Raw genomic sequence first — 20,491 nt, 5'->3', positions numbered from 1 at the left:
GATGAGGGATACCTTGCATGCATGTTTATGCGAAAGTGCATGAGAGCGTATCGTTGTGCATGCCTCTTTGTGCGTATGTGTCAGGAAAAGAGGAAGAAGCATGAACGTGTACACACACACACACACACACACACACACACAGGCCTGTGGTTATCAGTATGGTGGCAGGACCTGAAGGCTGGCCGATTCTCCCTCACCGGAGCTGCTTGGGTGGACAGGAGTGGTTGACCCCACCCCCCATCCCGCAGCTCTCCTCTCCTGTCCGTCTCGCTGTTCCTGCCGTCCCGTCCCTCTCCTGTTCCTTCTCGTTTTCATCTCACTCTCTCGTCCCCGCTTTATTTGAATCACAAAAGCAGAGGAGGGCAGGAGAGGGAAATGGTGGGAGCTTTATCTGTCTGTCTGCATACACAACGCCCATCTGCCCGCCGCAGCAGCCGCACGGCATCGGGAAGAAGAGGAATTGTGGGAGTGCGCTGATGAGTTGGAGATTGGCTGAAATGCCGCGGGTGTCATTTCTTTCATTTTTATTATTAAATGGGATGAATGCTGAATTCATTGTTCCACCCTCTCCTGTTATCATTCTCGCCCTGGCCTAGTCCTTCATTTTTCTTTTCTCCTTCTTCTTCTTCTTTTTAAATAATGTTTTTTTGTTGTTGTTGTTATTTCGTGCCCACAGCCCCCCCTCGTTTTCCCCACCTCCCTCTCCAACCATCCTTCCGTAAACTGTCACTCTCTCATTGCATTCCCATTCAGCATGCCCTCTTCCCTCTCTCCCCAGTAGTGTTTTAACGGCTGCTACTCTCGCCCTTCGCAGAGCCGATGGTATCCCTGTTAAAGGAAGTGTTAAAAGATTAGGCAGAGTGGTGTAAATCCCCCTCCACTGCTGGATCCCATTCTCCACACTGCACGCTGTGAGCAGATTAAGGGGGATTTCTGCACGGTAGAGGCAACCACAGCGCAGCCTTCATGTTCAGGGACCCCACGTGCGATTTGAAAAGGTGTGTGTCCGCCGCAGATTGTGAAGATGTGTAAGCGACTCTGCCTCCCCGTCAGAAGAGCTGACCGGGATGTTTGTGCATCACTGAACAGGTTTAGTTTGTATATCTGCCTGGAAAGTGGCCCTGAAGGACTTTGCTTTGTCTGGAAATCGTCCTCAGCAGCAGGAGACGCAAAAAAAAGATCGTAATATGATGTCGCATACACAGCATATATCAGCAGATCCTCATAAGCGCTCCAAAATGGAGGCCACATCCATGACTGCAGCTTTCGTGTCCTTTAACCACTGAAAATGCAGAATTTTTACGTTGCATTAACACTGACCTCCTAGCGGCTGGACTTGATATTGAACTCATTAGTGTTAAATGGGCTGCGGCGGGGCTCATTATACTGATGAATAGTTGTAGGTTAATATGTCTATATTAGACTCGGTCAGCTCGGTGTATGTAAGGCCGCCCAAGTTCGGTTCCTAAAGAAGAGGACATTTGACCGGTGGGCTTTTTTTTTTTTTAATGGAGAGGACAGCCACAACTGCGTTTGCAGTGCTGCTGATGAGATTTTTTTTAAATGGTCCAGTGAGGCTGAGACAGGAAATCAGTTTCATGTTCCAGTAAACTGTGTGAGTGCGTGTGTGAATCAGCTCTGTCATACATTTTTATTTCTTTCTTTTCTGTTCTTACCGTTGGGGAATTTCTATTTTCTACAATGAGACCATTTCATAAGGCATTGTGAGTTGTACATTTTAAATGATAGATCTTTTATTTATTTATTTTTTTTCCTTTTATTTTTCACTTTTTGGATGTCTTGGATGACCGAAAATTAGACTGTACAAAGAATGTGAATGTTCAATTTCCCTTTTGGTTTTAGGGGTTGTTGAAGGTTTCTCATGTTAGGATCAACCCATCTTTCCAGCATCTGTTGTTTTAATTAGGATGTTATAGGTAATATTTGGTATACATTTGAAAATAGATTGGCATATATTTGTTTATTATCTAGCAGGGATTTGCACCATTTCTGACAGTCTGAGAATTTAGAAATCCATGACAGTTGGTTGTTCAGTTATAAAATGAATGAATTGGTCCGGAAATTTAATATTACAGTATGCATGTGAATTGACTCTGTATGTGTGAAGAGGCACTTTCCTTAAATGGCTTATGAAGTAATTATTGATTTTGTGCGTTGATTTTTTGACACTGGCGATGAAGTGTCAGTCGGCCCTTGCATCCTCTAACATACAGAGATTCATCCGTCCATCTTCCCCTCGGCCCTGTCTGGTCGGCCCCGCTGCTTGACTGCTGGCTGGCTGTGTTAGTTAAGTGTGTGTGTGTGTGTGTGTGTGTGTGTGTGTGTGTGTGTTGGGTCATCTCCCCGGGGTTTTGGGTAACATATGCAGAGCTTCATCTGAATGCAGCAGCCTCAGCTCCCCTAATCCTCCTCACAAAGCCTGTTTGCTCACCCACATTGTAGCCACTAACACTGGGATGTAGGTTTAAGGATTAGGGCCCTTCGCTCGATGCCAAGGTGAGGGGCCTGGCGCAGGCGCGGCTGCTGTGTGCGTGTGTGTCTGTGGGTTTATTTTTGTGCTCTTGTGTGTTTTTTTTTTTTGTTTTATTTTTTAAGATTTTTGTTTGGTCCACCGTTACCACCTCTCCATCACCAGTCTCCTGTCGTCTCCCCGTGCTTCTGTTTCCTCTTTACTACGGCATCTCGGGTTTCGTGATGGGAAGTTGCAGTGTGTGTTTCTAATGTCCCCTTTTGTTTAATGACCTTATTATGAAGTATTGGGGAAACCTCAGTCTGTGGTTCTCTGTCCTGCGCAAAGTCCCGGCGTCCTGGCTACAGCATGTTTGGATGGGTGGTGAACGGGGAGCAGGGTTCCCCTATCTGCTCTGGACTCCATAACCCTGACCTCCCCCCCCACCGACGCCCCGCGGGTTTATCTAAGGCCAGCCGGGTGGCATGTAATCCATTTAGATCCAAACGATAGAAACACAATAATAAAAAGAAGGAAAAAAAAGAAAACGTAATTAATAAATGCAGCGGATACCTGCTGCCACCCCGAGAGCAGAGAGAACAGAAAAGAGGAGGGGAATTTTTTTTTTTTTTTCCCTCCGTCTCCCCTCCTTCCTCCCTTGCGCTCTTTCTTTCGTTTTTCTTTTATTCTGGATATGAGCGTGAAGCGATAACGGAAACTCAAGGTCAAGGGAGGGGCGCAGGGGTCGGGAGGCCAATTTGCATGAGAGATGAGTGTGTGTGTGTGTGTGTGTGTGTTAGAGAGAGAGAGAGAGAGAGAGAGGTATGTGTGGCTGCTGATCTCTTGGCCTTTGTGATGGAGATGCTGTGAGAGCCACCAGCCCAGTAGATAATGACAAAGCGCTTTAACACCACAGCGCCAACTACTCAAGCGGAAAAGAGAGGGAGGAGGAGGAGGAGGTGAAAGAGAGGAGGACTGGTGGAGTGAAGGTGTGTTGAGAAATGCCGCGGCGGATCTCCATCCGCGTATGTGTGCGTGCGTGTTGGAACCTCTCGACGTGTGTGTTCCAACTCGCTGCTGTTGGAGTTCGGGATCCTTGGGTTTGATTTTTAGCTCTTTTACTTTCATCCTTTAGCAGGCAGAACAGGGTAGAAATGGGCGTGTGTGGTACCGACACCCAAGCCTTCATGTTTGTGGTATACGTTGGGTTTGGGATGTGTGAGCTGCTAAATATGCGTGTACCTGTCAGACATTTTTTACTCTCTAGTGATGACCCACTAGTGTATGTGTGTGTTTGGCTGCGCTCAGAATCTCCATGTGGGGACTGGACGTTCCACAGGGTTATTCTTCTTATTACAGCATATCAGTCTGGCGGTTTTTATTATTTTATTTTAGGGGCATTTAATCTCAGTTGCTCAGTGCTTGGGTTTGGGAGTACTTACACAACACACACACACAATAACACAACATGTTATTCAAATACTGGACAGATCTGTGAAGCCATATGTTTGTGAGTGTGTGTTTTTTATGTATGTGTGTGTGTGTGAGGGAGCTTCATCATGGAGGGGAAGGTCCACAAAAAACATCACAAATGTGAGACTTTCGAAAAAGCCTTGTTCCTCAGATGTAGATCCATATAACAGACACTGTTACACTGTTATTACTCTGGGTCCCCATAAAGAAATGAAATCTATGGGGTTGTATTTACGCAGCTCTGTGTGTGTGTGTGCGTGTGTGTGTGTAGGGCTGTATTTAGGAGGCCCAGTGGAGTGTGACGGCTCAGTGCGCCGCGGTACAGGCGGGGACGGGCTTCTCTCTGAAGCTAGCGCTGCTATCAGCTAACTCATTACTGCAGCGCTGATAGCCTTCATAATCAGCGCCTATATCTGCTCTGCTCAAGAATGCACCACCTCTGTCCATTTGGGACGGGGAGCGAAGGAGGGGAGGAGACGATGGGGCGGCGATGATAAACAGCCGTCCCCGTTCATGACCCGGGGGAGCGAGAGAGGAGTGACTGAAGCAAAATGGCTGACTAGTAGATTCTAGTAGAATCTAACAGGATGTAGCACCGCAGGCTCTGCCGGCGAATAACAGCCTTCTCACCATCTTACAGACACAACCAGGTCGGAAGGAGCTGCGTAAACCCGCCGACCCCGAGGCTCAAAGAGTTCCTCCGTACTGCTACAACTGCGCCAGGAAGGGTCACTTCGGACACGTGAGTGGACCACACGTCAAGTGTACCGGGGTTCCCAACACGCCACCTGAGAATGCTTGGTTAGAGCAGCACTACGTAAGGTGTGTTTAGCTCCCTCTGCCATTGCGGAGTGGAACTCTCGGCTGTGAAGAATCACTTGAGTCGAATGAATAAAGTCACTCACGGGCAAGGAATGCGGCACGTCAACTAATGCAACCGTGACTGTACGGAGGACCGTCCATGCCTGGGCAGCATTTCATTAGCCGTTTGGTGACGTTTGAAAACACCTTGCGTAGTGTTGCTTTAAGTTGAAGTCGGCCACGCGGCGACTGCCGTAAGTCCCTCCAGGATTTTGTGATGCTGCGTTCACTACAGTTAACACAAACCCAACCAACCCACCTAGCAGTTTTGTTGATAACCTCAAATTTGAACAATGAACTGTGCCTGCCAAAAGGAAGGGAGTTTTACTTCAGTTTTTACTCCAATGGCAAAATATATGCTTTTATGTCATTTTATGTATTAAAAATGTAGAAATATAAATATTCTAGTATTCTAGTGATTGAGCAGAGTCCACTCGACATGAGTACACAACTCTTGGTATTTGACTGGCTGGTATTTAGACGTGCACACAAGAGTCTTGCAGCTAAAAAAAAAAAAAAGTACTGTGATAAATATATAAAATCCAGGTTTAATCTCTGTGTGTGTATGTGTGTGTGTGTGTGTGTGTGTGTGGGTGTGTTTGTGCACATCAGGACTGTCCTGAGATGCGGATGTTTAATGGAACGTACCCCAGCTACCCGTTCATATGCTACTACGACAGAAAGAAGGATTTTAATCTACGTGAAAACCGCACAAACAGGAGAGCTGAAGGTGCGTTGAGCTGAATGTATCTCAAAATGTCAAGTATAAAATAATAATAAAACCTCCATGTTTAATAATTGATCTGCATGTGTTCATTTATTCAGCGTTGGAAGTGGCCGGCCTTCTGCTTTCTGTGAAACCTCCACAAGTTGGCGCCACCTACTCCCAGCCTCCCAAGAAAAAGCGGAAAATAAACCACACGATGCCAGGCAAAGCAGACACATCCGCCCCTCAACACAAAGCAAGGAGTATGAAGAAAACGAATGGGAAGAAGAAGAAAAAGGCGGCAGCAGCAGCTGGTAAGGTTCTGATCGACGACGCCGATGACTTTCCACGCGGGCCCTGGCGTCAAATCCCTGAGAGCACCAAGCCGCTGTTCACCATCGGAAAGGGAGGAGCCATGAAAAACCAGAAGAAGAAGAAGAAGAAGCACAGTCAAGTTGTACATGCTGATGACGACCTCTTCAGCATCAAGCAGAGGAAAAAAAAACACAAAAAAGCAGGGACAGAGTGAGCAAGCGAGTGACAGTGTGACTGTGAATTAGCTGCTGGGTGATTGTTAATCGGGGTGTGCACGCACGTGTGTGTGTGTGTGTGTGTATGTGTGTAGCTCAGGACCTTGTGGCTCCTACTCAACGTCACCCTCTAGTGGCTGGTCTACGAATAAGACATGACAGCCCAGAGTTCTCCACACCTGGAGAAAGACTGACAGGAGGACACTCTTCACCTCAAGATAATCAGTACAGCAAGACTGCTTTAATTTTGTAAAATTCTGTCCACAGTTTAAATACGTGTGAATTACTTTTTCATTTCAGTAGGATGTGCCATATTAAAGTTGGCTGATTTGACTAATTTCCGTGTCATGTGCTCTGGCGTTTTGTTTGAGTCCCAGGCCTGTTTGCTTGGAAGTCACTTATGATGTCACATACAAATACATCAAGATGACATCAAGTTTATCAATGGTAAACTCCACACCAGTAAGACCAAGACTGTTGATGTGCCAGAAACCACGTTCAGATGAATTTCATTCAGCATGACGCTTCATCACACAACTGCATTCACATTGTTTTCTTGCACTGATCTAACTTGTGAGTGGTATATTAATTTGCTCTTGGATAATAAGTATTACAGATGATTACAGGGGGGGATCAAATGTATTTTAGAAATTTCAAAGTAATACATATTTTATGATGTTATCCTAACTGGAATAGGAGGACTGCATTTTAAGCATATGTTAGTTGCTGGTTACTGATGAACTTTATTCATTTAAATGAAAACCTCTTAGGTGTCCAAAACCCTGCGACAGCAGGTTATTCATGTGGAAGCCAAACGGAATTTGAACCCTTTCAGCCACCGGAAAAGATGTTGGTCACTTTTACAGCTTTATACAAAGTTGCTTAAGAAGTTTTAGTTTTAGTTGTCAGTAAATTTCTGCATAAATATAACCTAAAACAGATTTTGACAAGTCTTAAATTTAGATAAATTTACATAAATATTATACTGGACTTGGATAAAATAATAAATAGGGAGACATTGAATCAAAAGGGTCAAACCCTAGGGACATTTTGTACCATTATATACAATTTTTGATCATAAAAATATCTTCAATGAATGCAATACATTATTTCATATTTGTCCACCAGATGGCCCTAACTTTTCTCTCTCAATGCTCACAGTATTGTGTAACAGTATTGAGTGAATCAATACTGATGTTAATTTGATTGATGGTTGGAAGGTGATTTCATTTATTTTTTTGCTTTAGGGACAAATACGCCAGGATATTAAGGAACTCTTGAGGTAATAATATGTCAAACATTCCAGACATGCAGAGAGGAAAGGTAAATTTATTGGTAGAAATGGTAAACAGGGCACTCCATACAAGTATAATTGTGTATACATCAACTGAATTTCATGTCCAATTCCAATAGAACAGGACTTTTATGGAATTTGAATATGTATAAGTCAATTCCTTATAATTTATTAACTGGAAAAGCATACAAAGTACAGTGTACAGTCTTCATAACAAGTTTTGTACTTGGTATAACCCAAAATCAATGACATTTAAAATGCAAATAGCAACTAATTTTATATATATATATATATATATAATTGTGTCCTTCTGTTACTAACAACCAATAACCCATAACATTATGACCAGGTGAATTGTAGTATTACAATGGCCATCAGTAGCAGACCCTTTAAGTTCTGTAAGATGTTAGGTGATTCCTCCATAGATCTGATTTGTTGTTTCAGCACGTCCCACAGGTGCTGAATTGGATTGATATCTGGAGAATTTGAACATATTGTTGTGTTCCTCAAACAATTCCTGAAGCATGTTTTCTGAAAGAGGGCACTGCCACCAGGGAAGGAGTGTTACAAGTATAAATTCAGGACCCGAGATTCCCTGCACTGGCTTGCCTTCTTCACATAGTGCATCCTGATGCCGTTTCTTCCCCAAGTACATGGTGCTCACACAGTCAGTGATGTACATCAGTGTACGCTGGTGTTGGACGTGAGTAATCACGGGCACGCTGACTGGTCTGCAGCAATCACAGCCCCTCACGTGATCATAATGTTACGGCAAAATCACAATCTGATATAATCTGTCATGCAGCAGTTCACCCTGGAGCTACCTTAACACAACCACTGTAACAGGCTCAATGATGAAATCAGATAAGCCATATTAAAGTGGCCACTACTCCAGTTCATCCTGCTGCAGGTAGTTGGAACAGTCGGAGATCTTCTGCACCTGGCTGGCAGACAGAGTTTCACTGCACATTGGACATACGGTCTCAGTCTCCAATAGCCTGTCTCACACACACACACACACACACAAAATAAAGTTTACAAGGCTGAGAAGAAACATGGCGTTAAGTAGAAGAACCACACTCACTTTATGAACTCTGAGTAGAGGGCCGGGAATTTGCAGTGTGGACACTCAGACCAGTCGTCCTTCACCATGTGCCGACCCTGGAGAGGAAGTAGTGAAAGCTTGCGTAAGTCCCCAAGGACGTGGGACGACAGAACCGTCAAGTTGCTGCCACCACATACAAGGAAAGAGGGGTTACCGTAGCGATGCAGTAGGGCAAGTTGTTTTTACAGCCCAAACACATCATGTCGCAACACGGCAGCTGGAAGCTGCAGAACGGACATGGAGCCGTTTCATCCTCGACCTCTGAAGTGTCCGGCCGGCTGGGAGAGAGCGGAAGTAAAGTAGTGTTGGGCTATGAGGGTTAAGAGAAGATGAGCGAGGGGATCTCCGGCCCTTACCGGACAATGGCCTCGATTTTCTTCTTGTACTTGGGATCGATCTTGTTGCGGTACTCTGGCCTCATCAGCATTGCGGCAAAGCTGAAGGAAGAGTTTTTCAGGCCGGCACGATGACACTCTATCACTGCTGAGGTCAGGATGGGCACGATGTCTACAACCCACAAATTCAGGACCTTCAGGTTCAGGTTCGTGTTCTACATTCTGTACCTGCATACAATGACTATATGATATCAAATGATGTGGATGTGTGTGTGTGTGTGTGTGTGTGTGTGTATGCAGACTCACGTGATGGGAATTTGCTGATGTTGTTGGACACGCGGATGAGCATGCGTGCCCCTTTCAGATGATCCCCCCTTTTCACGTGAATCTGCAGGCATCGTTTATCATGCGTCATGTTAACTACGGAATCAGCCATTTAACTGCAGACATTGTCAATGCAAATCCCAGCAATTCTGGGCCTGGACATGTTTTTATCAATTCAATAGGCTACTGTACGGTGTGGCGCTGTGGTGTCTTCACGAGGACAAATGGTCATTTTCATAAAATACACACAAAAAAAGTGTAACATATTGACACTTATTCAGTGAAACATCGAAAAGGACAGATCTTTTAACAGAGGAACAGGAATCTGTCATAATGACCAAGAGTAACCCTTAGCATGCCACTCACCTTCACCAGTACGTAGCTGTGGAGGATCATGAGGTTGGTTGCCATCTCAGCGGGGATTTTAATCTTCTGGTTCTGTAGCTCTGTGTACATGCTAAACAAAACATCATGGGCATTTCGATAATTTCCTGAAGAAAAAAAAAGAGGGAACGAGTGATTACAAGATCCACAACTCAAGATCGACAAAGCAGCAGTATCGTGATTGCCTAAAATGGGAAACTACCATTCTGATTGGCTGATCAGAATTGTGGCAGAAACAGCACAATCACGGTGACTCTTATTTTTAAATATAATTCCAGCCTGAATGGCATCCCCGGAGTGCCCCAGTGAGGGCTTTTACAGACTTATTCTTCACAACCAACAGAAATAACAGCTAAACCGAGAAGTTATCCCTGCATTCGCAGTGGTTACACAACCAGTGCCAATGTCTCACAGTATGTTACGTAAAACCTAATAAAAAGATGAAAAGCACAGTTCACCTGAGAAGTAAGATCGATTAAAAAAAAAAAAAAAAAATGTATTTGCATTTGTTACTTATGTGAAATGATTTTTTTTTTTTTTTTTTTTTTTTAACACACAGCATCCAACCCACCCGCAGACTGTTCCTCTCGAGCGATGATGATGGCCGTGCGACCGGCCTCTCTGTACTGTTTCAGTGCCATGTAGAGCCGGAACAGAAACTTAGCATCCTGAGAGGTAGCATAACCAATGAGAAAAGCAGTATAGCTATTACGGGTTCTTCACACACAAAACACACACTATTAAACATTATTACACATTCTAATAATGACTGTTCAGCTGCCAGAGATGGAGAATCTCTTCTACAGATTTTGAATAAATCAGTGAAGGACACCTTTTTAGAGACATGGTAGGCTGCGCTGGAGACACCAGCAAATTTGAGTCTGATTTTGAAAGGATCCCCCTGAACCCCCTTCCTTCAGATATCCCTCAAAAAGCCAAAGACAAGCCCATGAGAGACCACTGGGTACAGGAGCAAAGAAACACGACCATCATGGTGTCACTTTTCCGACCAAATGAAGGCCAAATGAAATATATTGGGTTTGGTACAAAAGGGGTGTAAAACTTATACAGAATTTCACAAAAATAAAACTTCTGAACTGGATTGCCTACCATACCTTTAAAAAAAAAAAAAAAAAACACTAAAGTGCCTGGAACAGCCCTCAGAGACAACCTAGCTTCACTACAAACATCAGGAGTTTGACCAGCACAGTGACTACTCACAGTGAGAGTCTACATGCCCACACACACACCCCAACACCAACATGCAAAAGGAGCAGAAACACAGGAGAGAAATGGTGATTGTGGAGACAGGGCATGGTAGACAAATGTCAGAAGAGACTAAGGTATCATGGCATTAGTACCTTGGGCATCCCATCACTTTCTCCCATGAGGTAATCAATCAGCTGATTGGTCAGTACTTCATCATTAGCTTTTCCTACCTAAAAAGAGATCATAGTCATCATCATCATGATCTTCCCCTCAAAATGACTTTACATTGACGATGGCATATGGGTGTGTTTCCTCACTGCTTCTATAGCCATCTCTATGGCCAGGCTGTCTTCCGAGTTTGGACACTTGAGAAAGTGTTTGAGTGCCTGAGAAAACACCAAAAATATGAATCAATTATTTTGAAAAACTAAACCAAAAAACTGCAGGAGTAGTGGAAGAAAAGTGTCTCACTCTGCTGTACTGGCCACACATGTGGAAGAATTTCCCCGCCTGCAGGTGCTGCTTCTCTCCCTCAAAGTAAAGCGCAATGCTCTGGTAGTCTTCAGCTGTGGCATCCGAGCCTGAGGATTATGTGTATGCAGAGTGTGTGGATAAGACATGAACTTTAAGAAGCAGAGTAATCCAAAAAAAAAAAAAGTTTTTCATATGGATCAATTTGTTAAACCATTGTTGCATCACACACACTTTTGTGATTGAAAAATCATATTTTCAATCACAAAGCTTTCTCAAATTCAACATTGGAGAAGAACACAAAACCACAGGTCCCACCTATGATGTCAGCGTACACCTCCATCTGGCCATGTTGCTGGGCCAGCTGGAAAGCTTCGTCACTGCAGTGGGACAGAACCAGGAACTGGATAGCAGAACCGTAGTCGTTCAGTCGCAGGAAGAATCTAGACGTGTCCGGAAAAAACAACACATTCAGAAAAACACAGATCCAGAAATGACGACATTTTAAGATGCGAGCAGGTTGTGTCCAGACCTGGCCACCATCTTGGCTCCATCAATGGACTGTGATTCCCTGACAACACGCACAGCCTCCTCTGGGTTGTTGAGATGTTCCAGAAGAACACGAATCAAGTTGTCCCAGTCGCGCGCACTTTCATACGCCATTGCTGCTTCTTTAAACCTGCATCCAGACGATTAAAGAGGTAAATGTATTGATTTAACGCTGATGAGTATGGAATCTGTGATGCAGGATCCCATACTCACAAATTATATGTGCGTAGGAAGTTCTACTGTTCTATCAAAGTATGTCACAAATAGACTACTAAATTTTTTAAATATGGCTTATTTAGGCTATTTATTATTATGAACCGCCTCAATATTAGTGCTGTAACTTGAATTCTGTGCTGTAACTTGTAAAAATAATTCTGTTATGTTATGTACTTACTTGCCATCAGCCTCCTTGGCCTTGGCGTACTGCAGGTGGATTTTCGGAGATGAAACTTGGGGAAGCAGCTCGCCTACCTTGGCCCTGTAGGTCACACAGAGATGAGAGCTAATGAGGTGACAGTCTCTAATGTTGCCTATAAATTTCCCACTTGTGGGACTAATAAAGGATCATTTTATCTTATCTGATTGGATGAATATGTTGGATGAAAGCATCTCCTACCAGTTCTTGCAGCGGATATAAACGGATGCAGCTTTGTCATAGTACTGTCCTTTTTCATACATTTGGGCTGCCTCAGAGTATTGCTGTAACACAAATAAATTAAAATAACATAACCATTTGAGTGTTTTCAACTATTAGATTTAAATCACTTTAGAACCTGGTAAGGACCAGATCATTCTTTTGTGTTGATGATTATGTCCTGATACGTAAAGTTAAAGAATTCAAAGAGGTTGGCAGTATGATATGCAAATCAACAGGTAAGTTAAAAAAAGTGAGTGAATTAGAAGCTAGAACAGTGCAATACAACCTGATAAGGTGTCTCTCCCCCACCTTTAGGCTCTCCAAGATGGCACCACAGTCCTTCTTCAACAATCTGCTTGGGTGTCGGATTGCCTGGTTGGCCCCTCGTCGGATATCACCCATCCGGATGGATGTGCGGGCTACTCCAGCCTGACATGCTTCATCGTGTTCCAAGAACTGGATATAATAGGGCACACTTAGAGCTACTTTTGCCATGACAATAAAATGAGTCTGTTCAAGCAGACATTCTTAAAGAATGAGGTTTTCCAACGTGTTGACATTCTGTAATAACTGACCTTATTGTCACCAGTCATTCCTTTTTCATAATGCGACAGAGCATTCACATAATCTCCTCTGCAGGTAGAAAATAGCAATAAATTATACAGTGACTGCAAGAAGATGCACCCAGTCTTCACTGGCCTCATTACTGGTTTATGAATGAGCATAAATACATACACACATATTACCGCCGGGCAGGTTTACACCTTATTATCAGGTTAACGGATTATTTAACTAATGCAAACTATAATTTTATTGTAAATTCACACTGTTTTTAATTATTTCTCATTGCTACATTGACAACAAAGAAATCATGCTTAAAAATTTAATCATGGGCCAGCAGCAATTTTTTTTTATATATCATACCAATAAAATCATAAACAACATAGCATGCATTTACAGCATTTACAGCATGCCTGTCATCAGTGAAAAAAACGGTAACACTAATAAATGAACTGACTATATTATAACCTGAAAACTCACATGAACTCCAAATGGATGGCATACTCTTTGGAAATAAATGGGATCTGTTCAGGAGCCAGTCTTTTAGCCAGTTGCAATGCACTGTCCCAGTGCTGTAGGTCTCTCCTCATCTACACACACACACACACACACACACACACACACACACACACAGACAGCTATATAAATGTGTAAAATTCAAAACTATATAAATGTGTGCAGTGTAATTGTGTATTCTTTGTACCTCCAAGGCAGCACTGGGACAGGAGGAAGCCAGGTAGAGATCCTGAGCTTGGTTAAAATCATTACTGAACATAGCCAAATGTCCTGCTAACAGGTTCTGATCCTCGACACCCTGAGAGTAAAATAAGAAAACTGTAATTGTTAAATAAATACTTATTTAACAATACACGAAAACTTAAAACATTAAGCTGCATTAGAGCACCTAAGATTTATCCTGAGGAACCTAAAACTGCACTAGAAGGTTCATACGGAGAGAGGAGCTCGGGTAGACATGCATATGTGAAGCCCTACTTATAGTAAACCATGTCGATAAAGACTCACCTTAACATCCTCCAAAGACATGACCATACCGACGTTCCCCACCATGCGGTACACTCGGATGGCCAGTTCTACCTCCATGTGGTGCAGACACGCACGGCCCATCTCTGCCCACGCCTCGGTAGTACTCAGAGCTTTACACACATTCCACGACTCTGAGAATCTACCTTACACACACACACAAACATGTTCAGTAAAGAAATATTTACTTAACCACAGACGCACATGCATGTACACATACACACACCTCTTTAGCATGAGCGTCTGAGTGAGCATGTGTGACAGCTGCTCTTGGGGGCTGTCCATAAGAGTGGCATTGAGGAAGCTGTGTGTGCTTAGAAGCACAGTGCTAGTCTTGCCACTCTGCGTCTGGCATGTCAGCTCGCCATTATACAGAAGCAAAGGTTTATGGGAAAATGGTAGCTTTGTCCCTCCCACCAGGATGACTTTAGAACCTGGTGAAAGAGATAAGAGCAAAGGAGAGGAGTGTGTATACAGCTCTGAAACCTTTCTCTTATGTCTGAGTTTGTGTCAGTGTGCAGATGCATTACCTTGTATTGTGTCCTTGTGGAAGGCATAGGTATATACTTTGTCTTCATCAAAGGCAAGAAAAACACCCTTATCAGCTGCCCAGTTCTCCCAGAGTGCCCCAGTGATGGTGGGAGAGAAGTTTGGGATCTCAAACACAGAGTCATTAACCTTCAAAAGAAACATTTACATTTAAGGCATCTTAATCAAATGTCAAATGTCTTAAAAAGAGTCTAGAAGAAAGAAATTAGAAACAATTTCTTGCTGAAAGTGTGACCCTTTCCTGGTTGTCACGTAGCTATTAGTACTCTGAATAATTATGTGTGTGAGTCTGTCCCAGGGTCCCCTGGGTGTCTATTACCGGGCAGTAGAGGAATCCATCGCTCTTGTCATCGATGAATATTAGACATGTTCCATTGGGATCAGGGAAGATTTTTCTCACTCCCACTGTGTGGCGAAACTCATTAATGCTCTGCCAGTCTTCTATATAAAAACAATGAATGAGACCCGTCTGGCAAGAGAGACAAGAAAATGACAGAATATAAATAAACAAATAAATAAATAAAGTCTTGAATTTGTTCCCCCATTGTTGAGGAGGATAGCATGCATAGACCTTACATCAGTGCCAAAGAACAGGAAGTCTGATGTGAGCGCATGGCATACAATATGATATTTATGATCTTGGTCAGGAAACAGACGAGTCTGTCTCTCCTCTTCCTCCTGCTCCTCCCCCTCAATCTAACACATACAATAAGACAAATACAATCTCAGAGCAATATACTCAAACATAATAATCAGCATAAAAGAGAGAGAATTGGGGGGGAAAGTGTCCGTATATAATGATTCCCAGGAACCTCTCTCTCCTTACCATGTGTAGTTGCACTTTACCCTCAAAGAGAGCAGCAGCGTAGTCTGTGTTCAGGCAGAGGTTGGCCACTGTGCCTAAATACTCAGTGTCCTTCAGCCTTTCCACCCCTAGAAACACAAAAGCACATGTCTGCACATCTCAGTGAAAAAGCCATTTAACACATGACAAACTTGACTACAGCAAATACACACAAAACTGTAACTAACCACATTAAATGCATTTTAAAGAATACAGTTGCATACGTACTGTTATTTCCTAGGGCGTAATACCACGCCCGGTTATTCATTCCAACAGCGATGTGGAATGGCCCAACAGCAATGAAATTAGGCTCCACTTCCACTGAGACAGCAGTAAGGGCGTCCTGCAGAAATGTTTTCCAGAGTTCAGTTTACAAAAAGCATGCACAGTGTCTCAAACAACATGCCATGATAATTATTTCCCAGTGTTTTAGCGCCGTTTACACTTACTCTTTACCAAAAGCCAGTATCAGAGTTAATCCACATACATGCTAGAAGATGTAAGTGACCTCTTATGATGTACTGAGGCTTCTGTGGTCAATGTAATATAATCTAGACCATTGGTTTTAGATCCTGTTTCATTGGACCTTTTTGAATGACTTAGTGACTGCAATGACTTTTGTTAGAGAATAATGGTAAAGGTCACACTGCATGTGGCTTGCAGTAGTACTTTTATTACTATATTACTTTGTTTTAAAATGCATAAATATTTTTTAAATGTGTGTCTTCAGACTCACCCCCTCTACTGGGTTTTCAACAGTGACTTCTAGTAGAGATGTGAGGTATGCCAGTCTGGTCCCACAGCTGCTGCCCAGTATGGGTAGGCGGGTCAGAAACACGTGCAGAGAGCCACGCTGTGTGGACACAGCAAGCAACTGCCCATCTTCGGTCCAGGAAAGCTGGTCCAGACCTGAAACCCACACACGTGTACATACATATATACAGTATATATACATACACATAGAATTGCACCCATAATCATGATTATATAGAATATTTATGAACATTCTGCATGCAATGTGAACATGTTTAGATCTACCTTTGGTTTCTTCATCCAAGTTAATGACTGCATACATCTCCTTAAGTTCTGTCAGGTCATGGATCTTAATGCTGAAAAGAGACACACATGCACGGAATGAAAAGGAGCACACTTGACAGATCTGTAAAAAAGATCGGTCTTTTTAAAACCTACCAGTTGTCCCCACAGGAAGCAGCCTTGTTGAGTGACTGTGAGATAGCGATGCTGCTCAAGCTGTCCTTGTGATTGTGAGCTTGAAACAGCTCCTGACCAATCTCACGTATGTGTGTGGAGATGACCACAAAATAACCCTGAGAAAAGCCAATCATTATATACCCATCCCCATACCTGAGACAGACAGGGACAGAGGGAGACAAAAATCTGCTTCAGTGTTCAAGTTAGCAAAGCAAACTGAAACAATCTTACTGAAAAAGTCATTATCAAAAGTGAAGTCAAACTTGGCGAATACCATCGGTAGGAGATGATTGACCCATAGCGCTGCTGGAAAGCCAGCTCGATTGGGTTATCGGGGTCACTGAGGTTGAACAGGAAAAGAGTCTTCTTGCCCACAGCAACACTGACCTACAACGAAGTAATATCTTGTCCAGCGCTACACACGTAATAAAGTTCAGCAGTTGAGTAGATGATTTGCCCCTAGACACGTGAACGTACCGTGCTCTCTCCCGGTGAGGCTCGCTCATCTGTCTTCATCACAGAGAACTGGATGTCAGCAGGGTCAGAACGTACCGATGTCTGACAGAAGCAGACATCAAGAGAGGTTGATCATAAACAATAATTACACTTTCATCCAAACTTATGCTGAACGGCTAATCACTCGGCTCATTAAAGGTGTCTTTACCTGCCGAATGGTGTCTCCTTCATGGTTGCTAATTGTTACACTCCGATCTTCACTGCCCAAGGCCAGCAGGTTCTGTGAGCTCCAGCACCCACATGTTATGCGTTTAGTGTGTTTCCCTGAAATCAGGAAATTATGTATCTCTAATTAGTTTGGCCTACACTATCAATATCCCTGTGTATCAAGGACAAAACACACCCCAACAACAGCCTGTTCCAGGACTTAAAATCGGCAAAAGACTCCAAAAGCATCGTGGCCAGGACTGAGAGACTCAGGAGGAGTTTCTATCCTTCTAGGCCATAAGGATGCCGAATGAGGACACGCCACCACACCTCATACCCCACACCCCGACCATCTGAATGTCCACTGTTTACTGCAATCTGTTACTGTTATACTGGATATTGCACAATCCATACACAATGCACTTTAACACAATACATATTCACTACCCATGATATCTGTGTCGCATGTTCCCGTTGAGCATAATATCTTGCTTGCAATATAGCTCCTTTTATTTTATTCTCTCTTGTTCCATTTTATTTAATTATATAACTTTTACTTAACTATGCACAGTCACAACAGGGCAGTCCAGGATGCATTTCACTGCGTGTTGCACTGATAACAATGCATGTGACAAATAAAACCTTGAATCTTGAATCTACACAGTGTGTGGGTTTGTGGGCTTTACCGAGTACAGGTATCTTGCGGGATGTCTGCTGGTTGTAGATGAGCAGGTTTCCTTTAGCTGTCCCTACTGCTAGCAGGGGACCTGCCTTAGCCCACAGAATAAAGGACAACTGGTCTCTGTGTTAAACGTAACAGCAATGAGATCACAATAGGACAACCATACCACACTAAACAAACAATACAGTCCTTTACACACAGACTGCCACACACCTCATGCCACTGTCTAACTGAGATATCTTGTTAACATTTGCATCCCATAAGTGGATAGCGCTGGACTTCTCTGCGATTACTGCCAGAGTGTCTCCATCTTTGTCCCAATCCATCATCAGGCATCTCCTAATGAACGAAAAACAAGAGGAGCTTGCTGTTAAAAATTGCCAGCCTGCAGCAGTCTCTCACAGAACAATGGACAAACTACTGAGGTTAAGGGTTTGCCTATTTGTATACATTTACATTATAGAATTTGTGTTACATTTACATGTGAAATCACACATGAGAGGTTATGCAATAAAACAAATACTAAGATGTGCATCTCTCATTCTTGTCTTCTCTCCACCACCCTCAGTTGGACAACAGGGATGGTTTTCCACCTCTCCTGAAGGTTTATGCTGAACACTCATGTTTAGGAGCATCTCATGAAGCGTATTTTGATGATGACAATAGTGAACAAAAAAAAAACATCCAACATACTTCTCTTTCTCCTGTTCTGATCGCCACACTTTATACGTACCCTGGCAAATTTATCTCGTTCATCTTCTGTCCGTGTCGATCGAAGATCTTCACAGAGTTGTCGGACCTTAAAATGTGAAATGACATTTAAAGGCTAGTTCGTAGGCCACTAAACCCCGGCCGGTGTGCAGCCGCTTACCCCGCGACGGCGAGGAAGTTTCCCAGCGCTTTCTGCCATCTGTACTGCAGACACGACCCCTGCCAGCTCTTCTCGGCGACGGTGAACACGCGCTGGCAAAAGGACAGAGCAGCTCAATTTCCACCCAAATGGCCCACAGGTTCAGTGCAGGAGGGAGGCTAACGGCGAAGCTAGCGGCTAAGCTATCGTCGGGCTTTCTGGCTAGTTGTGACGCATGACGCATGGCGTTGTGACACGTCAGCGCGCTCGGCGTGTGAAGTCTCCACATCTGCACAACATTTCTCCACCGGACTCCGCGGAAGACGCCATACCTTCATCTTTCACCTCCCGAACGCCGATCCGCACCGATCAAACTTGCGCACATCTCCCAGCATCCTTCACGCCACGGCGTCTGTGTCGCCAATAGCGACCCCCGACTGCAATGACCAATCAGCGTAGAGCGGGTTGTGCGCAGGCGCATTGACAGCTGCATTTTTGTATTCTGACTGCGTACCGCCGTTACATGTACTGGCTGATCAATGGCTGGCTGATGCTTCCTTGCAATATATCAGCAAGAAAAGAAGACTTTGCACAAGAAAAAAGCGCGCAGAGTCAGCTGTGTAGCAACTGAACAGGTCGTTAGGACCACAATTTCCACAGGATCTCATAAGGATGGTTTTCTTAGACTAGAAAAGAATACATTTTATTGTCACTATGTGCATGTACAATGACATGAAAAGCAACTCCTTCAGTGCAGACCTGTATGTACACAATAGTACAAGAAAATACAAAATATACAACAACACAAAATACAATAAGGTGTCAGACAGCATCAGACAGCGCTATATATATATATATATATATATATATGTAGGGGAAGAATAAATAACTAAAAGTAAGGTTTTATAAACTGTGGGTAGCACATTATTGCACATCGTTCTCAGAAATATTCACAGTAATGACGAATGTGTAGTGTATTGGATGTTAGACTGTGAGAATAATGATATTGTACAATATACAGATATTGCACAGTAATTAATTGCTAAATAAATATTCATATTGCACAGCTGGAGGATAGAAGGAAGTCCGGGGTTCGGGGGTTAGACTCTGTAGTCTGCTATGGACTGGCCTGCTCGTTCCCCATACCTGTATCCAATCATGTCTCGCTCCATCCACCAACACCACGTTGCACCACAGACTGTCCAGGAGTTGGTGGAAGCTTTAGTCCAGGTCTGGGAGGAGATCCCTCAGGAGACCATCCGCCACATATCCAGGCATTGTAGGGAGCTCATACAGGCACGTGTAGGCCACACACAACTACCATTATATAAGCCTGAAGTGTATTTTTCCTCTTTAATTTTGAATGTGACTCCATGGGTTGATAAATTTGATGACCATCGATAATTGTTGCATGCTTTTGTTGTCAACAAAGCATTTAATATGAATATTTCATTCATTAAGATCTATGATGTCTTATTTTTGTGTTCCCTTTATTTTTTTTGAGCACTGTATATACTTCAAACAATAATCCAATCGTAGACAGTGGTGGTTAAGGAAGTGAATTTATAACCACAAGGTTGCGGGTTTAAATCCCGAGCAGTCAGGTTGCGTCAGAGGTGTCCTTTAGCAACAGTACCGCTCCCCCACACGGCTCCCCCATTTAAAGGCTTGGATAGCATGAAAGCAAGGCGAGATATGGTCGGTTCGAATCCCGAACCGGCAGTTTTCTTTTTCAAATATA

At 43.5% G+C, this 20,491-nt stretch overlaps 2 protein-coding genes across 3 annotated transcripts in view; one reads left to right on the top strand and one right to left on the bottom strand.

Annotated features, from left to right (window-relative positions):
* The window catches only part of zcchc7 (zinc finger, CCHC domain containing 7), a 35,227-nt gene extending 28,850 nt beyond the window's left edge, over positions 1 to 6,377 (top strand). Inside the window, exons 7-9 of the mRNA XM_028975062.1 lie at positions 4,584 to 4,685; positions 5,417 to 5,534; positions 5,630 to 6,377. Coding sequence (XP_028830895.1) covers positions 4,584 to 4,685; positions 5,417 to 5,534; positions 5,630 to 6,039 — 630 coding nt within the window. The 3' untranslated portion in view covers positions 6,040 to 6,377. The remainder of the gene's footprint in view (positions 1 to 4,583; positions 4,686 to 5,416; positions 5,535 to 5,629) is intronic.
* A 972-nt stretch (positions 6,378 to 7,349) lies between these two features.
* On the bottom strand, positions 7,350 to 19,184 carry wdr19 (WD repeat domain 19). Of its 2 annotated transcripts, XM_028978190.1 has the most exons (37): positions 19,083 to 19,184; positions 18,772 to 18,863; positions 18,634 to 18,699; positions 18,114 to 18,239; positions 17,905 to 18,020; positions 17,220 to 17,335; positions 17,033 to 17,113; positions 16,830 to 16,942; positions 16,535 to 16,708; positions 16,382 to 16,452; positions 16,080 to 16,252; positions 15,572 to 15,686; positions 15,326 to 15,432; positions 15,076 to 15,195; positions 14,819 to 14,968; positions 14,481 to 14,628; positions 14,177 to 14,384; positions 13,933 to 14,092; positions 13,613 to 13,723; positions 13,390 to 13,499; positions 12,924 to 12,981; positions 12,658 to 12,804; positions 12,328 to 12,410; positions 12,106 to 12,189; positions 11,695 to 11,841; positions 11,481 to 11,605; positions 11,163 to 11,272; positions 11,009 to 11,077; positions 10,844 to 10,921; positions 10,704 to 10,712; positions 10,054 to 10,150; positions 9,465 to 9,589; positions 9,081 to 9,162; positions 8,796 to 8,946; positions 8,594 to 8,717; positions 8,419 to 8,495; positions 7,350 to 8,332 (listed from the first exon to the last, which is right to left on the bottom strand). In XM_028978190.1, the coding sequence occupies exons 1-37, from the start codon at positions 19,086 to 19,088 to the stop codon at positions 8,221 to 8,223; spliced, it is 4,041 nt and encodes a 1,346-aa protein (XP_028834023.1). In that variant the 5' UTR covers positions 19,089 to 19,184; the 3' UTR covers positions 7,350 to 8,220. The 2 variants fall into 2 exon arrangements, with proteins under 2 accessions (XP_028834023.1, XP_028834024.1); XM_028978191.1 differs by lacking the exon at positions 10,704 to 10,712.
* Positions 19,185 to 20,491: the final 1,307 nt, after the last annotated feature.

Source organism: Denticeps clupeoides, chromosome 4, assembly GCF_900700375.1.
Source record: "Denticeps clupeoides chromosome 4, fDenClu1.1, whole genome shotgun sequence".
In the NCBI taxonomy this organism is placed as follows: Eukaryota; Metazoa; Chordata; class Actinopteri; order Clupeiformes; family Denticipitidae; genus Denticeps; species Denticeps clupeoides.
The sequence above is the reverse complement of the archived record's forward strand: the minus strand, read 5'-3'. Positions and strand labels throughout refer to the sequence as shown.

Excerpts from the sequence above, each read along its gene's own strand:
- wdr19 (XM_028978190.1), bottom strand. Across the intron at positions 16,709-16,829 it reads TCAATCATCTCCTACCGATG|GTATGGGGATGGGTATATAA; the intron begins GTATTCGCCAAG and ends TGTCTGTCTCAG. Across the intron at positions 9,163-9,464 it reads ACAGCTACGTACTGGTGAAG|ATTCACGTGAAAAGGGGGGA; the intron begins GTGAGTGGCATG and ends CGATGCCTGCAG.